General features: G+C 29.2%; 1 protein-coding gene across 1 annotated transcript; it reads left to right on the forward strand.

Moving 5' to 3' along the window:
- The first annotated feature begins 1632 nt into the window (after positions 1–1632).
- LOC136042834 (thioredoxin reductase 1, cytoplasmic-like) lies at positions 1633–8137 on the forward strand. The gene has a single exon (XM_065727763.1). The coding sequence runs from the start codon at positions 1661–1663 to the stop codon at positions 3524–3526; it is 1866 nt and encodes a 621-aa protein (XP_065583835.1). The 5' UTR covers positions 1633–1660; the 3' UTR covers positions 3527–8137.
- The last annotated feature ends 11166 nt before the right edge of the window (positions 8138–19303 follow it).

Consider the following 19303-nt stretch of genomic DNA (forward strand, 5'->3'; position numbering starts at 1 on the left):
TTTTATTAGTTTTTAGTTTTTTTGTAGTTTTTGCCTTTTTTTAGTTTTTTCAGTTTTTTTTTTAGTTTTTAGTTTTTTACCTTTTTTAGCCTAACCAGGATTTGAACCTGGGATCTTCATTCTCCGTTCTGACACCCTCTCTCACCGAGTGACTACTCCAGCATGTTCATTTTGGTGTTTTAAATGGTATATTATTAACCAAACTAATGTGTTTTACAATATACTAAGCATCGTCATAACAAAAATGACGACAACTAATTTCATGACGTCAGCCGACACAGAAACATGACGTCACCTGATCCACAGATCCACAGACAGACAACTTATTTTTATATATATAGATATATAGATATATATTGTCTGTGTGTCTGTCTACTGACGTATGTCATCATGTCATGTCGTCATGAAGTTAGTTGTCGTCATGTTTGTTATGAAAGTAAGAAAAGAAAGGGTGCCGAGGAATCACAAGAAAAGCAAGAAAACAGGCTTGCGGCTAAAGAACGCAAAGAACATCAAGCTAAAGAACATCAATGGCTTATAATGACGTCAGTCGACAAACTTGACGTCAGTCGACACACAAACATGACGTCAGTCGACAGACAGACAAACAACTTATTTTTATATATATATATATATATATATATATATATATATATATATATATATATATATATATAAGATATAGATGAACTATGTTTGTCCTACTAGGTTGATAGCTACAGCTGCAACATATCCAATTCAGCTATATTCGATGAAACTGACATATCCTTTATGTAATTTCTTTATTATAAAATTTCAAAAAGTGAAATTGTTGCTAGGACACCCTCAACTCAATACTTTCCAGCTTATATAATTTTTGCTTTATTGCCTCTTGGAATCATTCATAACCTATCATTGACTCAATTCAAGCTTTACTGGAAAAAAATGACCGTAGGTTGTAAGCTCAATTGACATATAGTGATATTTCTTCCTTAAGCTTTTGATGTATTTTAATTTATGAAAATAAGGAAGGTGAAAAACATTTCATACGCATTTTGTTATCAATAAAGCGCACATTTTGTTCTCGTCTTGAGAAGGCATGGTGGGGTCTATCAGCCCTACTCATGAAAATGTTTCTCGTTTTGTATTTGACTCGGCTTTTTATTATAATTTCTGTTAGTTATGAGTTGATTTTTTTTTATTGATAATGATGTGTGGTAGTTTTACGCTTGGAAGATGGTTCGACTTTATTTTTGATCATTCTTAACTTAAAAGAGCTCTTTACTTATTTTTGAAAAAATTGTCATATGGAAAAAGTTTTTAAATTGATTTTCGTTCGTTTGTATTGATAAAAAACAAAATAGGATTTTTACCACTAAAAATTACCATAATAAAAAGCATGCACACATAGTTATGGAAAATGAAGAATGTTTTTTTTGGGGATGGGGTTAAAAAAAAAATCGATTTGACAACTGAAACTAGAATAATTCCTAAAAATTGTAAATAATTTTTCTTTTTTTTAACTGCAAACAGCAAAAATATTTATAGCTTCTGAGCAATAATTTTAATTATTTAATTCAGACCAGAAATATACCAGGAAATTTTAAAATTAGTTTTCTTTTTCGCTAGCTTCTAGCTATTCGACAAGTCAATATTTTTATTACTATATATTATACGAAAAATGACAGAAGATATAGCTGCAATTGTTATTGATGATGGATCAGGTAATGGTATAGCGGATCTCATCGAGAAATATTTACAGGAAAACAAAGTGATGATCTTCAGCAAAAGTTATTGTCCTTACTGCAACAAGGTCAAACGCTTGTTTAAGAGCATAAATCAGGAATTCACTGCTGTTGAACTCGATAAAAGAGCTGATGGTGACAATATTAAGAAAGAATTACTTTCGCGTACTGGACTTGCAACCGTTCCTAGTGTGTTTGTCGCTGGAAATCATGTCGGTGGCTATGATGCCACTCTTTCAGCCCAAAGAAGTGGGAGACTTGAAGCTCTGTTAAATTTTCGTGCCTCTCAAGATCAACAAGAGGACGCTGAACTAGATGCGAAATATAACTACGATTTAGTAGTTATTGGTGGTGGATCTGGAGGCTTAGCGGCTTCTAAGGAAGCAGCATTGCTCGGAAAAAAAGTAGCAGTGTGTGACTTTGTGAAGCCAACCCCTATTGGAACCACTTGGGGTCTTGGTGGTACTTGTGTTAATGTTGGCTGCATACCGAAGAAACTTATGCACCAATCGGCATTAATTGGAAAATATTTAGATGATTCACATGCTTTTGGCTGGAATACACCAGATAAAGTGAAGCACGATTGGAATAAGATGGTCGAAAAAATTCAAGTGCATATCAAATCGCTGAATTGGGGTTACCGAGTACAGCTCAGGGATAAGAAAGTGGATTATATCAATGCATATGCTTCATTCCTGGACCCACATACTCTCAAAACTGTTGACAAGAGGAATAAAGAGAGGATAATAACCGCTCGACATATTGTTATCGCCACAGGTGGCCGTCCTAGGTATCCTTCTATTCCTGGAGCAAAAGAATACTGCATTACCTCTGATGATATCTTTTCCTTGCCTCACTCCCCTGGTAAGACTTTGTGCGTGGGAGCATCTTATATTGCTCTTGAATGCGCTGGGTTCCTCAAAGGCTTAGGATTGGAGGTTGAAGTAATGGTTCGTTCTATTTTATTGCGAGGATTTGATCAACAGATGGCTGAGCTGATTGGAAAGAACATGGAAAAGGAAGGTGTTAAATTTTCCAGAGGTTTTGTTCCTATCAAAATAGAAAAGGTCGAAGACGGAAGCGCAAGTGAAGAAAAACCACCGACCCTGAAGGTCACGTCCAAGCATCAAGAATCAGGTGAAATCCGAGAGGATATATATAACACAGTCTTGTTTGCTATTGGCCGAGACGCTTGCACCGACGAGATTGCAGCCGATAAAGCTGGAATTGTTCTGAATCCACTAAATGGAAAAGTCATTGTTGATGAAGCTGAGCGAACGAACGTGGAGAACATTTTCGCCATCGGAGACGTCCTAGATGGAAAACTAGAACTTACACCAGTTGCGATTCAAGCGGGGATCCAACTTTCCAGGAGATTGTATGGAGGTCAAAATAGCCTAATGGATTACAACAACGTTCCTACGACAGTGTATACACCAATCGAATATGGCTCGGTCGGATTCTCTGAAGAAGCTGCCATTGAAAGATTTGGTCCTGATAATATTGAAATTTACCACAAATATTTCACACCTTTGGAATACAAATTGCCGGAGAAAGGAGAGAATGATGGCTATGCCAAGCTCATTTGCATCAAGTCCTTAAAAAAAAGGGTCGTGGGTCTGCATTATTTCGGACCAAATGCAGGTGAGATCACTCAAGGGTTTGCCCTCGGCTTAAAGCTGAACGCATCGAAGGCAGACTTTGACAATCTTGTTGGAATTCACCCTACTACAGCTGAGGTGTTTACTACTCTTCGATTCACGAAAGCTTCTGGCCAAGACGTCCACGAGAAAGGTTGCTGAAGTTAAAGTTGCTGCTTTTCGCTCGTTTTAACAGTGTGTTTATGCTCCGATCCCTTTTATTTTTCATACTACATGCAAGACTATAGTGATAAATTACTCTTTGGTGTTAAGACTGAAATCTCAGTATGAGCTTATGCTTTTATTAAAGGACGGAGATAAACATGAGTGACTAGCAGCATTTAACGGTCTTTCACTCGCTTTAAGTCTGTTTACAGACGGTTTTGCTCGACGTTTACAGACGGTTTTATGACGGTTTTGCTCGAAACCATTTATGGTGGGCATATCCTGATGTGACAGCTTGTGAAAGTCCCCTCAGTGCTTTTTTTCCATTAATACTATTTTCACTTCTAATCAGGCATTAGAACCTTAGCAATAAAGTTTGAATAAAAAAAACAACTAAATACTTCAATATAGAAGCCATTTTACTTCTTCAATATAAAAGACAATTTATTTATAGTAGTGTCGATCAAGCAATAGACACTTCTTATGCAGAAGAAAGGATGACACATGTGAGTTTGGGTGAAATTCTCTTCTCATTAATGAAAAAGAAACAAGTTAGTATTTTATTTTTTAACGATGTTTTTGAGTCAGATCTTTTTCTGCTCCTATTTTCTTTCATTCTAAAATTCCACTAATAAAATAACAGATGTTTCTGAATTATAATACTGTCAAGTAGAATATAATCATAATCACCAATTTGATTCAACTACTTGTTTCATTTGAAAAAAATTAAATCGCTTGACTTTGAAGGTAAAGGCAAAATATTATTATTTGCTTAAAAATGTATGCTTTATTTTGAAAAAAATAGCCTAAAAATAAAAAAATAATAAAAAATAAATAAAAAATAGCCTTTGTCCAGGTCGGGAGCGGATCTAGAGCAAAATCTGGGTGGGTGAATGGGCTTAATAAGACAAGAACACCAATAAGCAAGTATTGTGGAGGGGGGGGGGGGTGTTAAATGGGACAATGTCGTAAATAATTAACCAATTTTATTCAAAAAAAGAGTGAAAACCAGGAGGAAACAATGAATTAGGGTGTCAGGGATCATCTTGGGGGAGGGATGGAGGTCTTTCCCCCAGATTCTAAGTTATCTTAGCTTAGGTTATTATCTAAGTTGGGTTAACATGACTCATTAATATAATTTTTTTTGCTTTTTGTGATGTCAATAGAAATGGAAGACTTGAAACTTGAACTTATTTTTAAAAAGATAAGGACATCAGAGATGCCACACATGTTTAATAATAACATTTTCAACTTGAAAATTCGCACTGTCCAGTAGGAAACCCCCGAATTAGGGAAATAAGCATTACGTCTTCACCTTTAAAAGGTGTCCCAGTCTGTGATTTCTCTTTGAGTGTCCCGGGCGCCATTTATATTCCTTGTGTCCCGGTGTCCCGGTCTGTATATACATTCGTTTTCACCTACGTCTTCACCTTTAAAAGGCTAATTTGTGTAACTGGTCAGAGCCTTTTTTTATTTACATACAATTCGTTAAGGTTAATGAACAAATTTGCACAACAGTAATTGAAAACTTCAACCAAAAAATTTTCTTGAGAATAGGCATCTTATATGTCAAAAGTAATTTCAGGTCATATCTAGAAAGTTCTTTCATTATGTCCCTTATCCCTAAGTTGTCGTGCGTGGCTGTAAAAAGTAAAGTTAAGAGGTTTTAACATTAAGAAATTACCGCCTAATTACCTCAATCAAAGTTCGTTCTCCCAATCACAAGATTTACATAATTTTACACTCGACAAAAAAAGAGCATCTACATTGACAAGTATAGTATAGTCCTGAAAGATCTAAATTCGCTCTGTTTGTGTCGGTAGCCCGATGCCGGGATGCTCTCAAGGATCTTATTGATAAATTTACTTCCATCCCTCTAATAAAAATAAATCCTAAATTCAATTTAGTTCAAATTTATCCTTAATTTAGCGTCTATCAAATAAGATCCTAGTTTTTCGAGCATGTCTCCCCGTGGGCTTAGTCAGTATATACATGTACATGTAAACAATAAAATAATTGAATTCAAACTTTATAGGTTATTTTGTTATTGAATAGGTGTGCTCATTTCCAATGTATGCAAAGAAAGAAATTATTTTTGCTGACAAATAATGTTTTAACAAAAAGTCATGTTGCCATCTATATTCTCTTTGCCCAAGTTGGAGAAATACCTCATTGAAAGGTTTATTGTGTTTTTGTTTTTAACCCGTAAAAGAAAAAAGTCAGATACAAGATAATGTGATTTGTCACTTAATTTGGCTTGACATTGCTTTTTCAAATATAGGCCTTGTCTATTTCGGAATGTTCTGACGGCATGCATTGAGCCAGGATTAGTTGTGAGGACAACAGAAATTTTTCCTGCAGTACCCTCTGCTATGAGCACTATAGAATACCTAAAGTTTCTTTTAAGGTATGCTGTTTGTTGACGAGCAGGACTGATTAAAAGTATTTGACTGAATGAAAAATCATTACAAAACAAGTTTCACGAACAAAAATCAGCACGCAAAAATTTCTATCAACAAAATCAGTTTCACGAGATGAAAAAAAAATCAATGTATAAGTTTCACGAAGAGAAAAATCAAGATGCAACAGGTTTCACGAACAAAAATCAGCAAATGAAAATACCGGGAACGAAAAATCAGTACGCAAGAAGTTCAATGAGCAAAATCAATTTCGCGAGGTGAAAAAATCAATGTGTAAATTCAACTTCTTATCCTTATGCTGTTCAAAAAGGCCTCCTTTTATTGATTTCAAGGTCTTTTTTCATATTGGGTTCTTAAACATAGGTCTTGTTGATTTGCTTATACTTGATCATTTTACTATTATAAATTTTAGTTAATATGTGCCATGGTTTGTTCTTTACTATGTTTTCAGCTGTATCCAATGAAACTAGCTTAGGCTCGTTTTATAATGAACTGGCCCTTTACTGACACCATATATATTTTTGCAGTTTACATAATAACCTTGGCCATCCTGAACTGAAAACTAAAATGAAATAAAATTATGTTGTCGAAAGATAAACGCGTATAAATATTGCATCATTTGTAACGTCATATACAACCTGCGATTATGATCATTATTCATCAAGCTTGTACGTAAAAATGTAGTTTTCTTATAAAAACTAATTCCACTTTAAAAACTGTGTTTTTTAACTAAATAATGTACTAGCTCTAGCAATTTTCTTTAATATTATCCATTAAACAGCTCTCTATGATTTTTCCAGTACCCAGCCATCTGAGTAAAAAAAAAAGAACAGAAAGAAAATAAGATGTCCTCGAATCAGAATATCGTGGTTACAACCACTTTTCTTGATTTTCAAACCAATATACTTTCCTTTTTATTCAAGCCAAGTGTCTGTTAGTCCTTGTCCTGTGTAGGAGTATTAGACAAGGCGGTTCAAATAGTGTACTTCATTTTTTGATCTGACTCTAGTTTTAGCAATTAGAGGCTATTTCTTTTTGCTTTGGGACGTGACCATCTCGTAGAAGTTTGCTAGCTATCACTGCAACCCGGATGTTACTATAGCATCCTAAATATTTATGCAGTTTACAAAGTTTTTTTCCAGTTTTTGTCTCATACTTTTTGTTTTACCAGAATATGATTACTGTAATGGTTCTTCACTACAGTTTGTTCCTTACTAGGTTTCAGCCATATCCACTGAAACTTATATTACATAGAGTTGACAAATTCCTGATGTTATAATAACAAAAGCTACTACAGTGCTATATAAAAGTGCAGTTTTTCGTAAAAAAGAATATTGTATTTTAAAGATAATTATTTATTTATTTACAAAATACACTAGATGTAGTAATTTCCTTTAAGATGAGCCATTAAAAAACTCCACGATGTTCCAGTGACAAACTAGCTATGATAAAAAAGAACAAGAAGAAAAAAAGATGCCAGTTAGGCAAAAATATTGTGATTTAAGACATTTTTTTCGATTTTCAACCCTGTAAATTGCCCGTGTTGTTCCAGCCAAGGGACGGTAAGTTTCCCACATAGGGTTTTCGGACCAGGCCGTTCTAATGGGTTACTTTATATTTTGATCTGATTCTAGTTCTAGGAGTTTTGGGCTATTTCATTTTTTACTGTGGGCGTGATAGTCTCTTACTAGGTTGCTAGTTACCACTGAAACCTGGATTACCTCAAAATGAATATTCCCTATTAATCTAAAAGTATCGGTGGCTAAATCAGAAGAGCGTAGGCTTCGTAATCGTAGGGGTCATGAGTGCGAGCCTAAAATAAAACATAATTATTTATTTTACTTTGGGCAAGAATTTATTTTAGTAGAGGCCATAGTTCATTTTTATTATAAAAGCCAAAAGACTGTAAGTTTGCTATATAGAAGTTTTGAAAAAGCCGTTTTCTAGTATTCTTTGACTTCCGATCTGACACAATTTTTTGGAGTTGCTAGTTATTGTATTTCTTAGTATGGGGCGTGGTTGTCTCCTTCTAGGTTGATAGCTACCTCTGCAATCCCGATTCTTTATCATAAACATTTATAATGAACAATAAGTTATAGTTTATAAATATATATTTAGTTTAATTAAATTAAACATTTATAATGAACTCTGTTTATCCAGCTAGGTTGACAACTACTGCTGCAACATATCCGATTTTTTTTATTTTTTTTTTTTATTTTTTTTATTTTTAGTTTTTTCTTTTTTAGTTTTTTTCTTTTAGTTTATTTTTAGTTTTTTGATTTTTTAGTCTTTCTTTTTATAATTTTTTTTTCTTTTTTTTCTTTTTTAGTTTTTTTCTTTCCTTTTAGTTTTTTAGTTTATTTTATTTATATATATATATATATATATATATATATATATAATATATATATATATATATATATATATATATATATATATAGACTAGCTGTTGGGGTGGCGCTTCGCGCCACCCCAACACCTAGTTGGTGGGGGCGCTTCGCGCCCCCCCCCAAGCCCCCCCGCGCGCGTAAGTCGTTACGCGCCATATTAGTTACGCGCCATTGTAGTTGTGTCCCTATGTCCCACCTGTGAATATAGATATATATCTATATATATAAAAATAAGTTGTCTGTCTGTTACGGCTTGCTTGAATAATCAAATATCGTTGAAAAGACACAGTATTAAAAGAGATTGAATTTCTTAAAGAGTAAAAAACTGGTAGCTTCAAAAATCTATCTATCTATCTATATAAAAATAAGTTGTCTGTCCGTTACGGCTAGCTTGAATAATCAAATATCTTTGAAAAGACACAGTATTAAAAGATTGAATTTCTTAAAGAATAAAAAACTGGTAGCTTCAAAAATCTATCTATCTATCTATCTATATATATATTTCTATATATATAAAAGTAAGTTGTCTGTGTGTGGATCTGTGGATCAGGTGACGTCACCTGAAAAAACTGGATCAGGTGACAAAACTGAAAACTGAAAAAACTAAAAAATGGCAAAAACTACAAAAAAAACTAAAAACTAATAAAAAAAATAAAAAAATGTAAAAAACTAAAAAAACTAAAAAAAGGCAAAAACTACAAAAAAAACTAAAAACTAATAAAAAAAATAAAAAAGCTAAAAAACTAAAAAAACTAAAAAAACTAAAAAAAGGTAAAAACTAAAAAAACTAAAAACTAAAAAAAACTAAAAAAAAGGAAAAAACTGAAAAATAAGCTAAAATAAAGGTAAAAACCAATAAAAAACTAAAAAAAAAACTGAAAAAACTAAAAAAAGGCAAAAACTACAAAAAAAACTAAAAACTAATAAAAAAAGTAAAAAAGCTAAAAAACTAAAAAAACTAAAAAAACTAAAAAAAGGTAAAAAACTAAAAAAATAAAAAAAACTAAAAAAAGGAAAAAACTGAAAAATAAGCTAAAATAAAGGTAAAAACCAATAAAAAAACTAAAAAGAAAAAAAGGAAAAAACTAAAAAAAATTTTCATCTAAAAAACTAAAAAAAACTAAAAAAGGTAAAAACTAAAAGAACTAAAAAAGAAAAAAATAAATGACGACACTCAAAGAGAAAGCGACCAGGACAAAAGGAATGTTCGATTAGCAATCAACAAAGCACCGGGACACAGGGAGTATAAATGACGACCAGGACATAAGTAAAAAAAAAACTAACAAATCTAAAAAGAAGGTAAAAACTACAAAAAAACTAAAAAAACTAAAAAAACTAAAAAAAGGCAAAAACTACAAAAAAAACTAAAAACTAATAAAAAAGCTAAAAAACTTACAAAACTAAAAAAGGCAAAAACTACAAAAAAAAAACTAAAAACTAATAAAAAAAATAAAAAAGCTAAAAAACTAAAAAAACTAAAAAAACTAAAAAAAAGTAAAAAACTAAAAACTAAAAAAACTAAAAAAAAGGAAAAAACTGAAAAATAAGCTAAAATAAAGGTAAAAACCAATAAAAAACTAAAAAAAAAACTGAAAAACTAAAAAAAGGCAAAAACTACAAAAAAAACTAAAAACTGATAAAAAAAAGTAAAAAAGCTAAAAAACTAAAAAAACTAAAAAAACTAAAAAAAGGTAAAAAACTAAAAAAAAATAAAAAATAAAAAAAAACTAAAAAAAAGGAAAAAATTGAAAAATAAGCGAAAATAAAGGTAAAAACCAATAAAAAACTAAAAAAAAAGGAAAATACTAAAAAAATTTAATCTAAAAAACTAAAAAAAACTAAAAAAGGTAAAAACTAAAAGAACTAAAAAAGAAAAAAATTAATGACGACACTCAAAGAGAAAGCGACCAGGACAAAAGGAATGTTCGATTAGCAATCAACAAAGCACCGGGACACAGGGAGTATAAATGACGACCAGGACATAAGTAAAAAAAAAACTAACAAAACTAAAAAGAAGGTAAAAACTACAAAAAAAAGAAAAAAAAACTAAAAACTAATAAAAAAACTAAAAAATCTAAAAATCTAAATAAACTAAAAAAGAAAAAAAAAAGGAAAAAAATAAAGGAGAAAAACAAAACTAAAAAACGAATGTATATACAGACCGGGACACCGGGATACAAATGACGACCGGGACACAGGGAATATAAATGACGACCGGGACACAGGGACACAACTACAACGGGGACACCGGGGGAAACAGGGGGATATAAATGACGACCGGGACACCGGGACAGGGAATGGTCGATTAGCAATCACCATCAACAAAGCTCAAGGGCAATCATTAGAACATTCGTTTTTTAGTTTTGTTTTTCTCCTTTATTTTTTTCCTTTTTTCTTTTTTTTCTTTTTTAGTTTATTTAGATTTTTAGATTTTTTAGTTTTTTTATTAGTTTTTAGTTTTTTTGTAGTTTTTACCATTTTTTTAGTTTTTTTTATTTTTTTTTTTACTTATGTCCTGGTCGTCATTTATACTCCCTGTGTCCCGGTCGTCATTTGTGTCTCGGTGCTTTGTTGATTGCTAATTTATATTATATTTATATTTATATTTTTTATATTTATTAATATTTTTTTAGTTTTCAATTTCTCTTATTTTTCAGTTTTTTCCTTTTTTTTAGTTTTTTCTTTTTTAGTTTTTAGTTTTTTTTTGTTTTTTACCTTTTTTTAGTTTTTTTATTAGTTTTTAGTTTTTTTTTAGTTTTTGCCTTTTTTTAGTTTTTTCAGTTTTTTTTAGTTTTTAGTTTTTTACCTTTTTTTAGTTTTTTTTTAGTTTTTTAGCTTTTTTGGTTTTTTTTTCTTTTTAGTTTTTTTTTGTAGTTTTTACCTTTTTTAGTTTTTTTTCTTCTTTTGTATTAGTGTGAAATAATTCAGACGTCATATGCGGACAAACACGACGTCACTCGACAGACAGACAGACAGACATAACCCACAAACAACTTATTTTTATATATATTTATTCATATTTTTTTAGTTTTCTTTTTCTCTTTTATTTTTCAGTTTTTTCCTTTTTTTTTAGTTTTTTTCTTTTTTAGTTTTTAGTTTTTTTTAGTTTTTTACCTTTTTTTAGTTTTTTTTAGTTTTTTTAGTTTTTTAGCTTTTTTAGTTTTTTTATTAGTTTTTATTTTTTTTGTAGTTTTTGCCTTTTTTTATTTTTTTCAGTTTTTTTTTAGTTATTAGATTTTTACCTTTTTTTTAGTTTTTTTTAGTTTTTTAGCTTTTTTAGTTTTTTTTCTTTTTAGTTTTTTTTTGTAGTTTTTACCTTTTTTAGTTTTTTTTCTTCTTTTGTATTAGTGTGAAATAATTCAGACGTCATATGCGGACAAACATGACGTCACCTGATCCACAGATCCACACACAGACAACTTATTTTTATATATATAGATATATATATATATATTTTTAACTACGTAAAACTTGCGAATATACAACATTCTTTGCTGTCCTAGTGTCTGTCCATATAAATAGATTGTCAGGTTTACCAACTCTTGAACATGCAGCATAATAATTGTCCATGGGAAAACAATCCGTATTCATATCTATACCGCATTTTTCTAACGATTGCCCTTGACCTTTGTTGATGGTGATTGCTAATCGAACATTCCCTGTGTCCCCGTCGGCATTTATATATCCCCCTGTGCCTCCGGCGTCCCCGTTGTAGTTGTGTCCCTCTGTCCAGGTCGTCAATTATATTCCCTGTGTCCCGGTAGTCATTTGTGTCCCGGTATCCCAGTCTGTAATTTCTCTTTGAGTGTCCCGGTCGTAATTTATATAGATATATAGATACAGTTTCATTTCAGTTTTTTTTCTTTTTTAGTTGTTTCTTTTCTTAGTTTTTTTCTTTTTTAGTTTTCTTTTTTAAGTTTCTTCTTTTTATTGATTTGTTTTCTTCAATTTGTCAATGTTCATTCTAACATTGACACTTGGAAAAATCTTTACTTGCCAAGTATGCTAATGCTCCAACAATTTATATTAAACCTCAAACTTGGGGTATCTGTTTTAAGGTTTTCGAATTACTTTAATCTATTGTAAAAATATATTGAAATATTTGTGGAATTCCCAGTTTTTTTTATTTTTTTCTTTTTTTTTAGTTTTTTAGCTTTTTTTAGTTTTTTTTTAGTTTTATATCTTTTTATTTTTTTACGTTTTTTCTTTTTAGGTTTTTTCTTTTTTTAATTTTTATATATATATAAAAATAAGTTGTCTGTCCGTTACGCCAGATTATATCTTCTACATATATAAAAGAAAACAAACTAGAATGTAAAAACTGGAAATTGCATAAATATTTCAAAATATTTTGACAATTGATTAAAGTAATTCGGAAAAAGAAAAATGGTAAAAAACTAAAAAAAAAAAACTAAAAAGAAAAAACTAAAAAAAAATAAAAATTAAAAAGATTAAAAAAAGAAAAAACCTAAAAAGAAAAAACGTACAAAAATAAAAAAGATAAAAAACTAAAAAAAAAACTAAAAAAAGCTAAAAAACTAAAAAAAAGAAAAAACAAAAAAAAAACTGGGAATTGCACAAATATTTCAATATATTTTGACAATAGATTAAAGTAATCCGAAAACCTTAAAACAGATACCCCAAATTTTGAGGTTTAATATAAATTGTGGGAGCTTTAGCATGCTTGGCACGTAAAGATTTTTCCAAGCGTCAATGTTAGAATGAACATTGACAAATTGAAGAAAACAAATCAATAAAAAGAAGAAACTAAAAAAAAAAAACTAAAAAAGAAACAAAACTAAAGAAGAAACTGTATCTATATATAAAAATCTATATACATAAAAATAAGTTGTCTGTCTTTTATGTCTGTTACACTATGTCTGTTACACCCTGATTATATCTTATCTATATATAAAAATAAGTTGTATGTATTTTTTTATTGAGGGTTTGCATATGACGTCTGAAAAACAGAGAAGAAAAAGAAAACTGAAAAAAGAAAAATGATAAAAAACTAAAAAAAAAACTAAAAAGAAATAACTAAAAAAAACTGAAAAAAAAATAAAAAAAGAAAAAACTTAAAAATAAAAAATGTAAAAAAATAAAAAATAAAAAGGTAAAAAACTAAAAAGAAAAAAACTAAAAAAAGCTAAACAACTAAAAAAAGAAAAAAACTAAAAAAAACTGGGAATTGCACAAATATTTCAATATATTTGTTGTGAGGATTAGTTGTGAGGACAACAGAAATTTTTCCTGCAGTACCCTCTGCTATGAGCACTATAGAATACCTAAAGTTTCTTTTAAGGTATGCTGTTTGTTGACGAGCAGGACTGATTAAAAGTATTTGACTGAATGAAAAATCATTACAAAACAAGTTTCACGAACAAAAATCAGCACGCAAAAATTTCTATCAACAAAATCAGTTTCACGAGATGAAAAAAAATCAATGTATAAGTTTCACGAAGAGAAAAATCAAGATGTAACAGGTTTCACGAACAAAAATCAGCAAATGAAAATACCGGGAACGAAAAATCAGTACGCAAGAAGTTCAATGAGCAAAATCAATTTCGCGAGGTGAAAAAATCAATGTGTAAATTCAACTTCTTATCCTTATGCTGTTCAAAAAGGCCTCCTTTTATTGATTTCAAGGTCTTTTTTCATATTGGGTTCTTAAACATAGGTCTTGTTGATTTGCTTATACTTGATCATTTTACTATTATAAATTTTAGTTAATATGTGCCATGGTTTGTTCTTTACTATGTTTTCAGCTGTATCCAATGAAACTAGCTTAGGCTCGTTTTATAATGAACTGGCCCTTTACTGACACCATATATATTTTTGCAGTTTACATAATAACCTTGGCCATCCTGAACTGAAAACTAAAATGAAATAAAATTATGTTGTCGAAAGATAAACGCGTATAAATATTGCATCATTTGTAACGTCATATACAACCTGCGATTATGATCATCATTCATCAAGCTTGTACGTAAAAATGTAGTTTTCTTATAAAAACTAATTCCACTTTAAAAACTGTGTTTTTTAACTAAATAATGTACTAGTTCTAGCAATTTTCTTTAATATTATCCATTAAACAGCTCTCTATGATTTTTACAGTACCCAGCCATCTGAGTAAAAAAAAAAGAACAGAAAGAAGATAAGATGTCCTCGAATCAGAATATCGTGGTTACAACCACTTTTCTTGATTTTCAAACCAATATACTTTCCTTTTTATTCAAGCCAAGTGTCTGTTAGTCCTTGTCCTGTGTAGGAGTATTAGACAAGGCGGTTCAAATAGTGTACTTCATTTTTTGATCTGACTCTAGTTTTAGCAATTAGAGGCTATTTCTTTTTGCTTTGGGACGTGACCATCTCGTAGAAGTTTGCTAGCTATCACTGCAACACGGATGTTACTATAGCATCCTAAATATTTATGCAGTTTACAAAGTTTTTTTCCAGTTTTTGTCTCATACTTTTTGTTTTACCAGAATATGATTACTGTAATGGTTCTTCACTACAGTTTGTTCCTTACTAGGTTTCAGCCATATCCACTGAAACTTATATTACATAGAGTTGACAAATTCCTGATGTTATAATAACAAAAGCTACTACAGTGCTATATAAAAGTGCAGTTTTTCGTAAAAAAGAATATTGTATTTTAAAGATAATTATTTATTTATTTACAAAATACACTAGATGTAGTAATTTCCTTTAAGATGAGCCATTAAAAAACTCCACGATGTTCCAGTGACAAACTAGCTATGATAAAAAAGAACAAGAAGAAAAAAAGATGCCAGTTAGGCAAAAATATTGTGATTTAAGACATTTTTTTCGATTTTCAACCCTGTAAATTGCCCGTGTTGTTCCAGCCAAGGGACGGTAAGTTTCCCATATAGGGTTTTCGGACCAGGCCGTTCTAATGGGTTACTTTATATTTTGATCTGATTCTAGTTCTAGGAGTTTTGGGCTATTTCATTTTTTACTGTGGGCGTGATAGTCTCTTACTAGGTTGCTAGTTACCACTGAAACCTGGATTACCTCAAAATGAATATTCCCTATTAATCTAAAAGTATCGGTGGCTAAATCAGAAGAGCGTAGGCTTCGTAATCGTAGGGGTCATGAGTGCGAGCCTAAAATAAAACATAATTATTTATTTTACTTTGGGCAAGAATTTATTTTAGTAGAGGCCATAGTTCATTTTTATTATAAAAGCCAAAAGACTGTAAGTTTGCTATATAGAAGTTTTGAAAAAGCCGTTTTCTAGTATTCTTTGACTTCCGATCTGACACAATTTTTTGGAGTTGCTAGTTATTGTATTTCTTAGTATGGGGCGTGGTTGTCTCCTTCTAGGTTGATAGCTACCTCTGCAATCCCGATTCTTTATCATAAACATTTATAATGAACAATAAGTTATAGTTTATAAATATATATTTAGTTTAATTAAATTAAACATTTATAATGAACTCTGTTTATCCAGCTAGGTTGACAACTACTGCTGCAACATATCCGATTTTTTTTATTTTTTTTTTTATTTTTTTTATTTTTAGTTTTTTTCTTTTTTAGTTTTTTTCTTTTAGTTTATTTTTAGTTTTTTGATTTTTAGTCTTTCTTTTTATAATTTTTTTTTTCTTTTTTTCTTTTTTAGTTTTTTTCTTTCCTTTTAGTTTTTTAGTTTATTTTATTTATATATATATATATATATATATATATATATATATATATATATATATATATATATATATATATATATATATATATATATATATATATATATATATATATATATATATATATATATATATATAGACTAGCTGTTGGGGTGGCGCTTCGCGCCACCCCAACACCTAGTTGGTGGGGACGCTTCGCGCCCCCCCAAGCCCCCCCGCGCGCGTAAGTCGTTACGCGCCATATTAGTTACGCGCCATTGTAGTTGTGTCCCTATGTCCCACCTGTGAATATAGATATATATCTATATATATAAAAATAAGTTGTCTGTCTGTTACGGCTTGCTTGAATAATCAAATATCGTTGAAAAGACACAGTATTAAAAGAGATTGAATTTCTTAAAGAGTAAAAAACTGGTAGCTTCAAAAATCTATCTATCTATCTATATAAAAATAAGTTGTCTGTCCGTTACGGCTAGCTTGAATAATCAAATATCTTTGAAAAGACACAGTATTAAAAGATTGAATTTCTTAAAGAATAAAAAACTGGTAGCTTCAAAAATCTATCTATCTATCTATCTATATATATATTTCTATATATATAAAAGTAAGTTGTCTGTGTGTGGATCTGTGGATCAGGTGACGTCACCTGAAAAAACTGGATCAGGTGACAAAACTGAAAACTGAAAAAACTAAAAAATGGCAAAAACTACAAAAAAAACTAAAAACTAATAAAAAAAATAAAAAAATGTAAAAAACTAAAAAAACTAAAAAAAGGCAAAAACTACAAAAAAAACTAAAAACTAATAAAAAAAATAAAAAAGCTAAAAAACTAAAAAAACTAAAAAAACTAAAAAAAGGTAAAAACTAAAAAAACTAAAAACTAAAAAAAACTAAAAAAAAGGAAAAAACTGAAAAATAAGCTAAAATAAAGGTAAAAACCAATAAAAAACTAAAAAAAAAACTGAAAAAACTAAAAAAAGGCAAAAACTACAAAAAAACTAAAAACTAATAAAAAAAGTAAAAAAGCTAAAAAACTAAAAAAACTAAAAAAACTAAAAAAAGGTAAAAAACTAAAAAAATAAAAAAAACTAAAAAAAGGAAAAAACTGAAAAATAAGCTAAAATAAAGGTAAAAACCAATAAAAAAACTAAAAAGAAAAAAAGGAAAAAACTAAAAAAAATTTTCATCTAAAAAACTAAAAAAAACTAAAAAAGGTAAAAACTAAAAGAACTAAAAAAGAAAAAAATAAATGACGACACTCAAAGAGAAAGCGACCAGGACAAAAGGAATGTTCGATTAGCAATCAACAAAGCACCGGGACACAGGGAGTATAAATGACGACCAGGACATAAGTAAAAAAAAAAACTAACAAAACTAAAAAGAAGGTAAAAACTACAAAAAAACTAAAAAAACTAAAAAAACTAAAAAAAGGCAAAAACTACAAAAAAAACTAAAAACTAATAAAAAAGCTAAAAAACTTACAAAACTAAAAAAGGCAAAAACTACAAAAAAAAAACTAAAAACTAATAAAAAAAATAAAAAAGCTAAAAAACTAAAAAAACTAAAAAAACTAAAAAAAAGTAAAAAACTAAAAACTAAAAAAACTAAAAAAAAGGAAAAAACTGAAAAATAAGCTAAAATAAAGGTAAAAACCAATAAAAAACTAAAAAAAAAACTGAAAAACTAAAAAAAGGCAAAAACTACAAAAAAACTAAAAACTGATAAAAAAAAGTAAAAAAGCTAAAAAACTAAAAAAACTAAAAAACTAAAAAAAGGTAAAAAACTAAAAAAAATAAAAAATAAAAAAAAACTAAAAAAAAGGAAAAAATTGAAAAATAAGCGAAAATAAAGGTAAAAACCAATAAAAAACTAAAAAAAAAGGAAAATACTAAAAAAAATTTCATCTAAAAAACTAAAAAAAACTAAAAAAGGTAAAAACTAAAAGAACTAAAAAAGAAAAAAATTAATGACGACACTCAAAGAGAAAGCGACCAGGACAAAAGGAATGTTCGATTAGCAATCAACAAAGCACCGGGACACAGGGAGTATAAATGACGACCAGGACATAAGTAAAAAAAAAACTAACAAAACTAAAAAGAAGGTAAAAACTACAAAAAAAAGAAAAAAAAACTAAAAACTAATAAAAAAACTAAAAAATCTAAAAATCTAAATAAACTAAAAAAGAAAAAAAAAAGGAAAAAAATAAAGGAGAAAAACAAAACTAAAAAACGAATGTATATACAGACCGGGACACCGGGATACAAATGACGACCGGGACACAGGGAATATAAATGACGACCGGGACACAGGGACACAACTACAACGGGGACACCGGGGGAAACAGGGGGATATAAATGACGACCGGGACACCGGGACAGGGAATGGTCGATTAGCAATCACCATCAACAAAGCTCAAGGGCAATCATTAGAACATTCGTTTTTTAGTTTTGTTTTTCTCCTTTATTTTTTTCCTTTTTTCTTTTTTTTCTTTTTTAGTTTATTTAGATTTTTAGATTTTTTAGTTTTTTTATTAGTTTTTAGTTTTTTTGTAGTTTTTACCATTTTTTTAGTTTTTTTATTTTTTTTTTTTACTTATGTCCTGGTCGTCATTTATACTCCCTGTGTCCCGGTCGTCATTTGTGTCTCGGTGCTTTGTTGATTGCTAATTTATATTATATTTATATTTATATTTTTTATATTTATTAATATTTTTTTAGTTTTCAATTTCTCTTATTTTTCAGTTTTTTCCTTTTTTTTAGTTTTTTCTTTTTTAGTTTTTAGTTTTTTTTTGTTTTTTACCTTTTTTTAGTTTTTTTATTAGTTTTTAGTTTTTTTTTAGTTTTTGCCTTTTTTTAGTTTTTTCAGTTTTTTTTAGTTTTTAGTTTTTTACCTTTTTTTAGTTTTTTTTAGTTTTTTAGCTTTTTTGGTTTTTTTTCTTTTTAGTTTTTTTTGTAGTTTTTACCTTTTTTAGTTTTTTTTCTTCTTTTGTATTAGTGTGAAATAATTCAGACGTCATATGCGGACAAACACGACGTCACTCGACAGACAGACAGACAGACATAACCCACAAACAACTTATTTTTATATATATTTATTCATATTTTTTTAGTTTTCTTTTTCTCTTTTATTTTTCAGTTTTTTCCTTTTTTTTTAGTTTTTTTCTTTTTTAGTTTTTAGTTTTTTTTAGTTTTTTACCTTTTTTAGTTTTTTTTTAGTTTTTTTAGTTTTTTAGCTTTTTTAGTTTTTTTATTAGTTTTTATTTTTTTTGTAGTTTTTGCCTTTTTTTATTTTTTTCAGTTT

This window comes from Artemia franciscana, unplaced genomic scaffold (assembly GCF_032884065.1).
Source record: "Artemia franciscana unplaced genomic scaffold, ASM3288406v1 Scaffold_2105, whole genome shotgun sequence".
Taxonomy (NCBI): domain Eukaryota; kingdom Metazoa; phylum Arthropoda; class Branchiopoda; order Anostraca; family Artemiidae; genus Artemia; species Artemia franciscana.

Bases quoted from the DNA above. Each gene is read 5' to 3' on its own strand.
- LOC136042834 (XM_065727763.1), top strand. From the start codon at position 1,661: ATGACAGAAGATATAGCTGCAATTGTTATTGATGATGGATCAGGTAAT.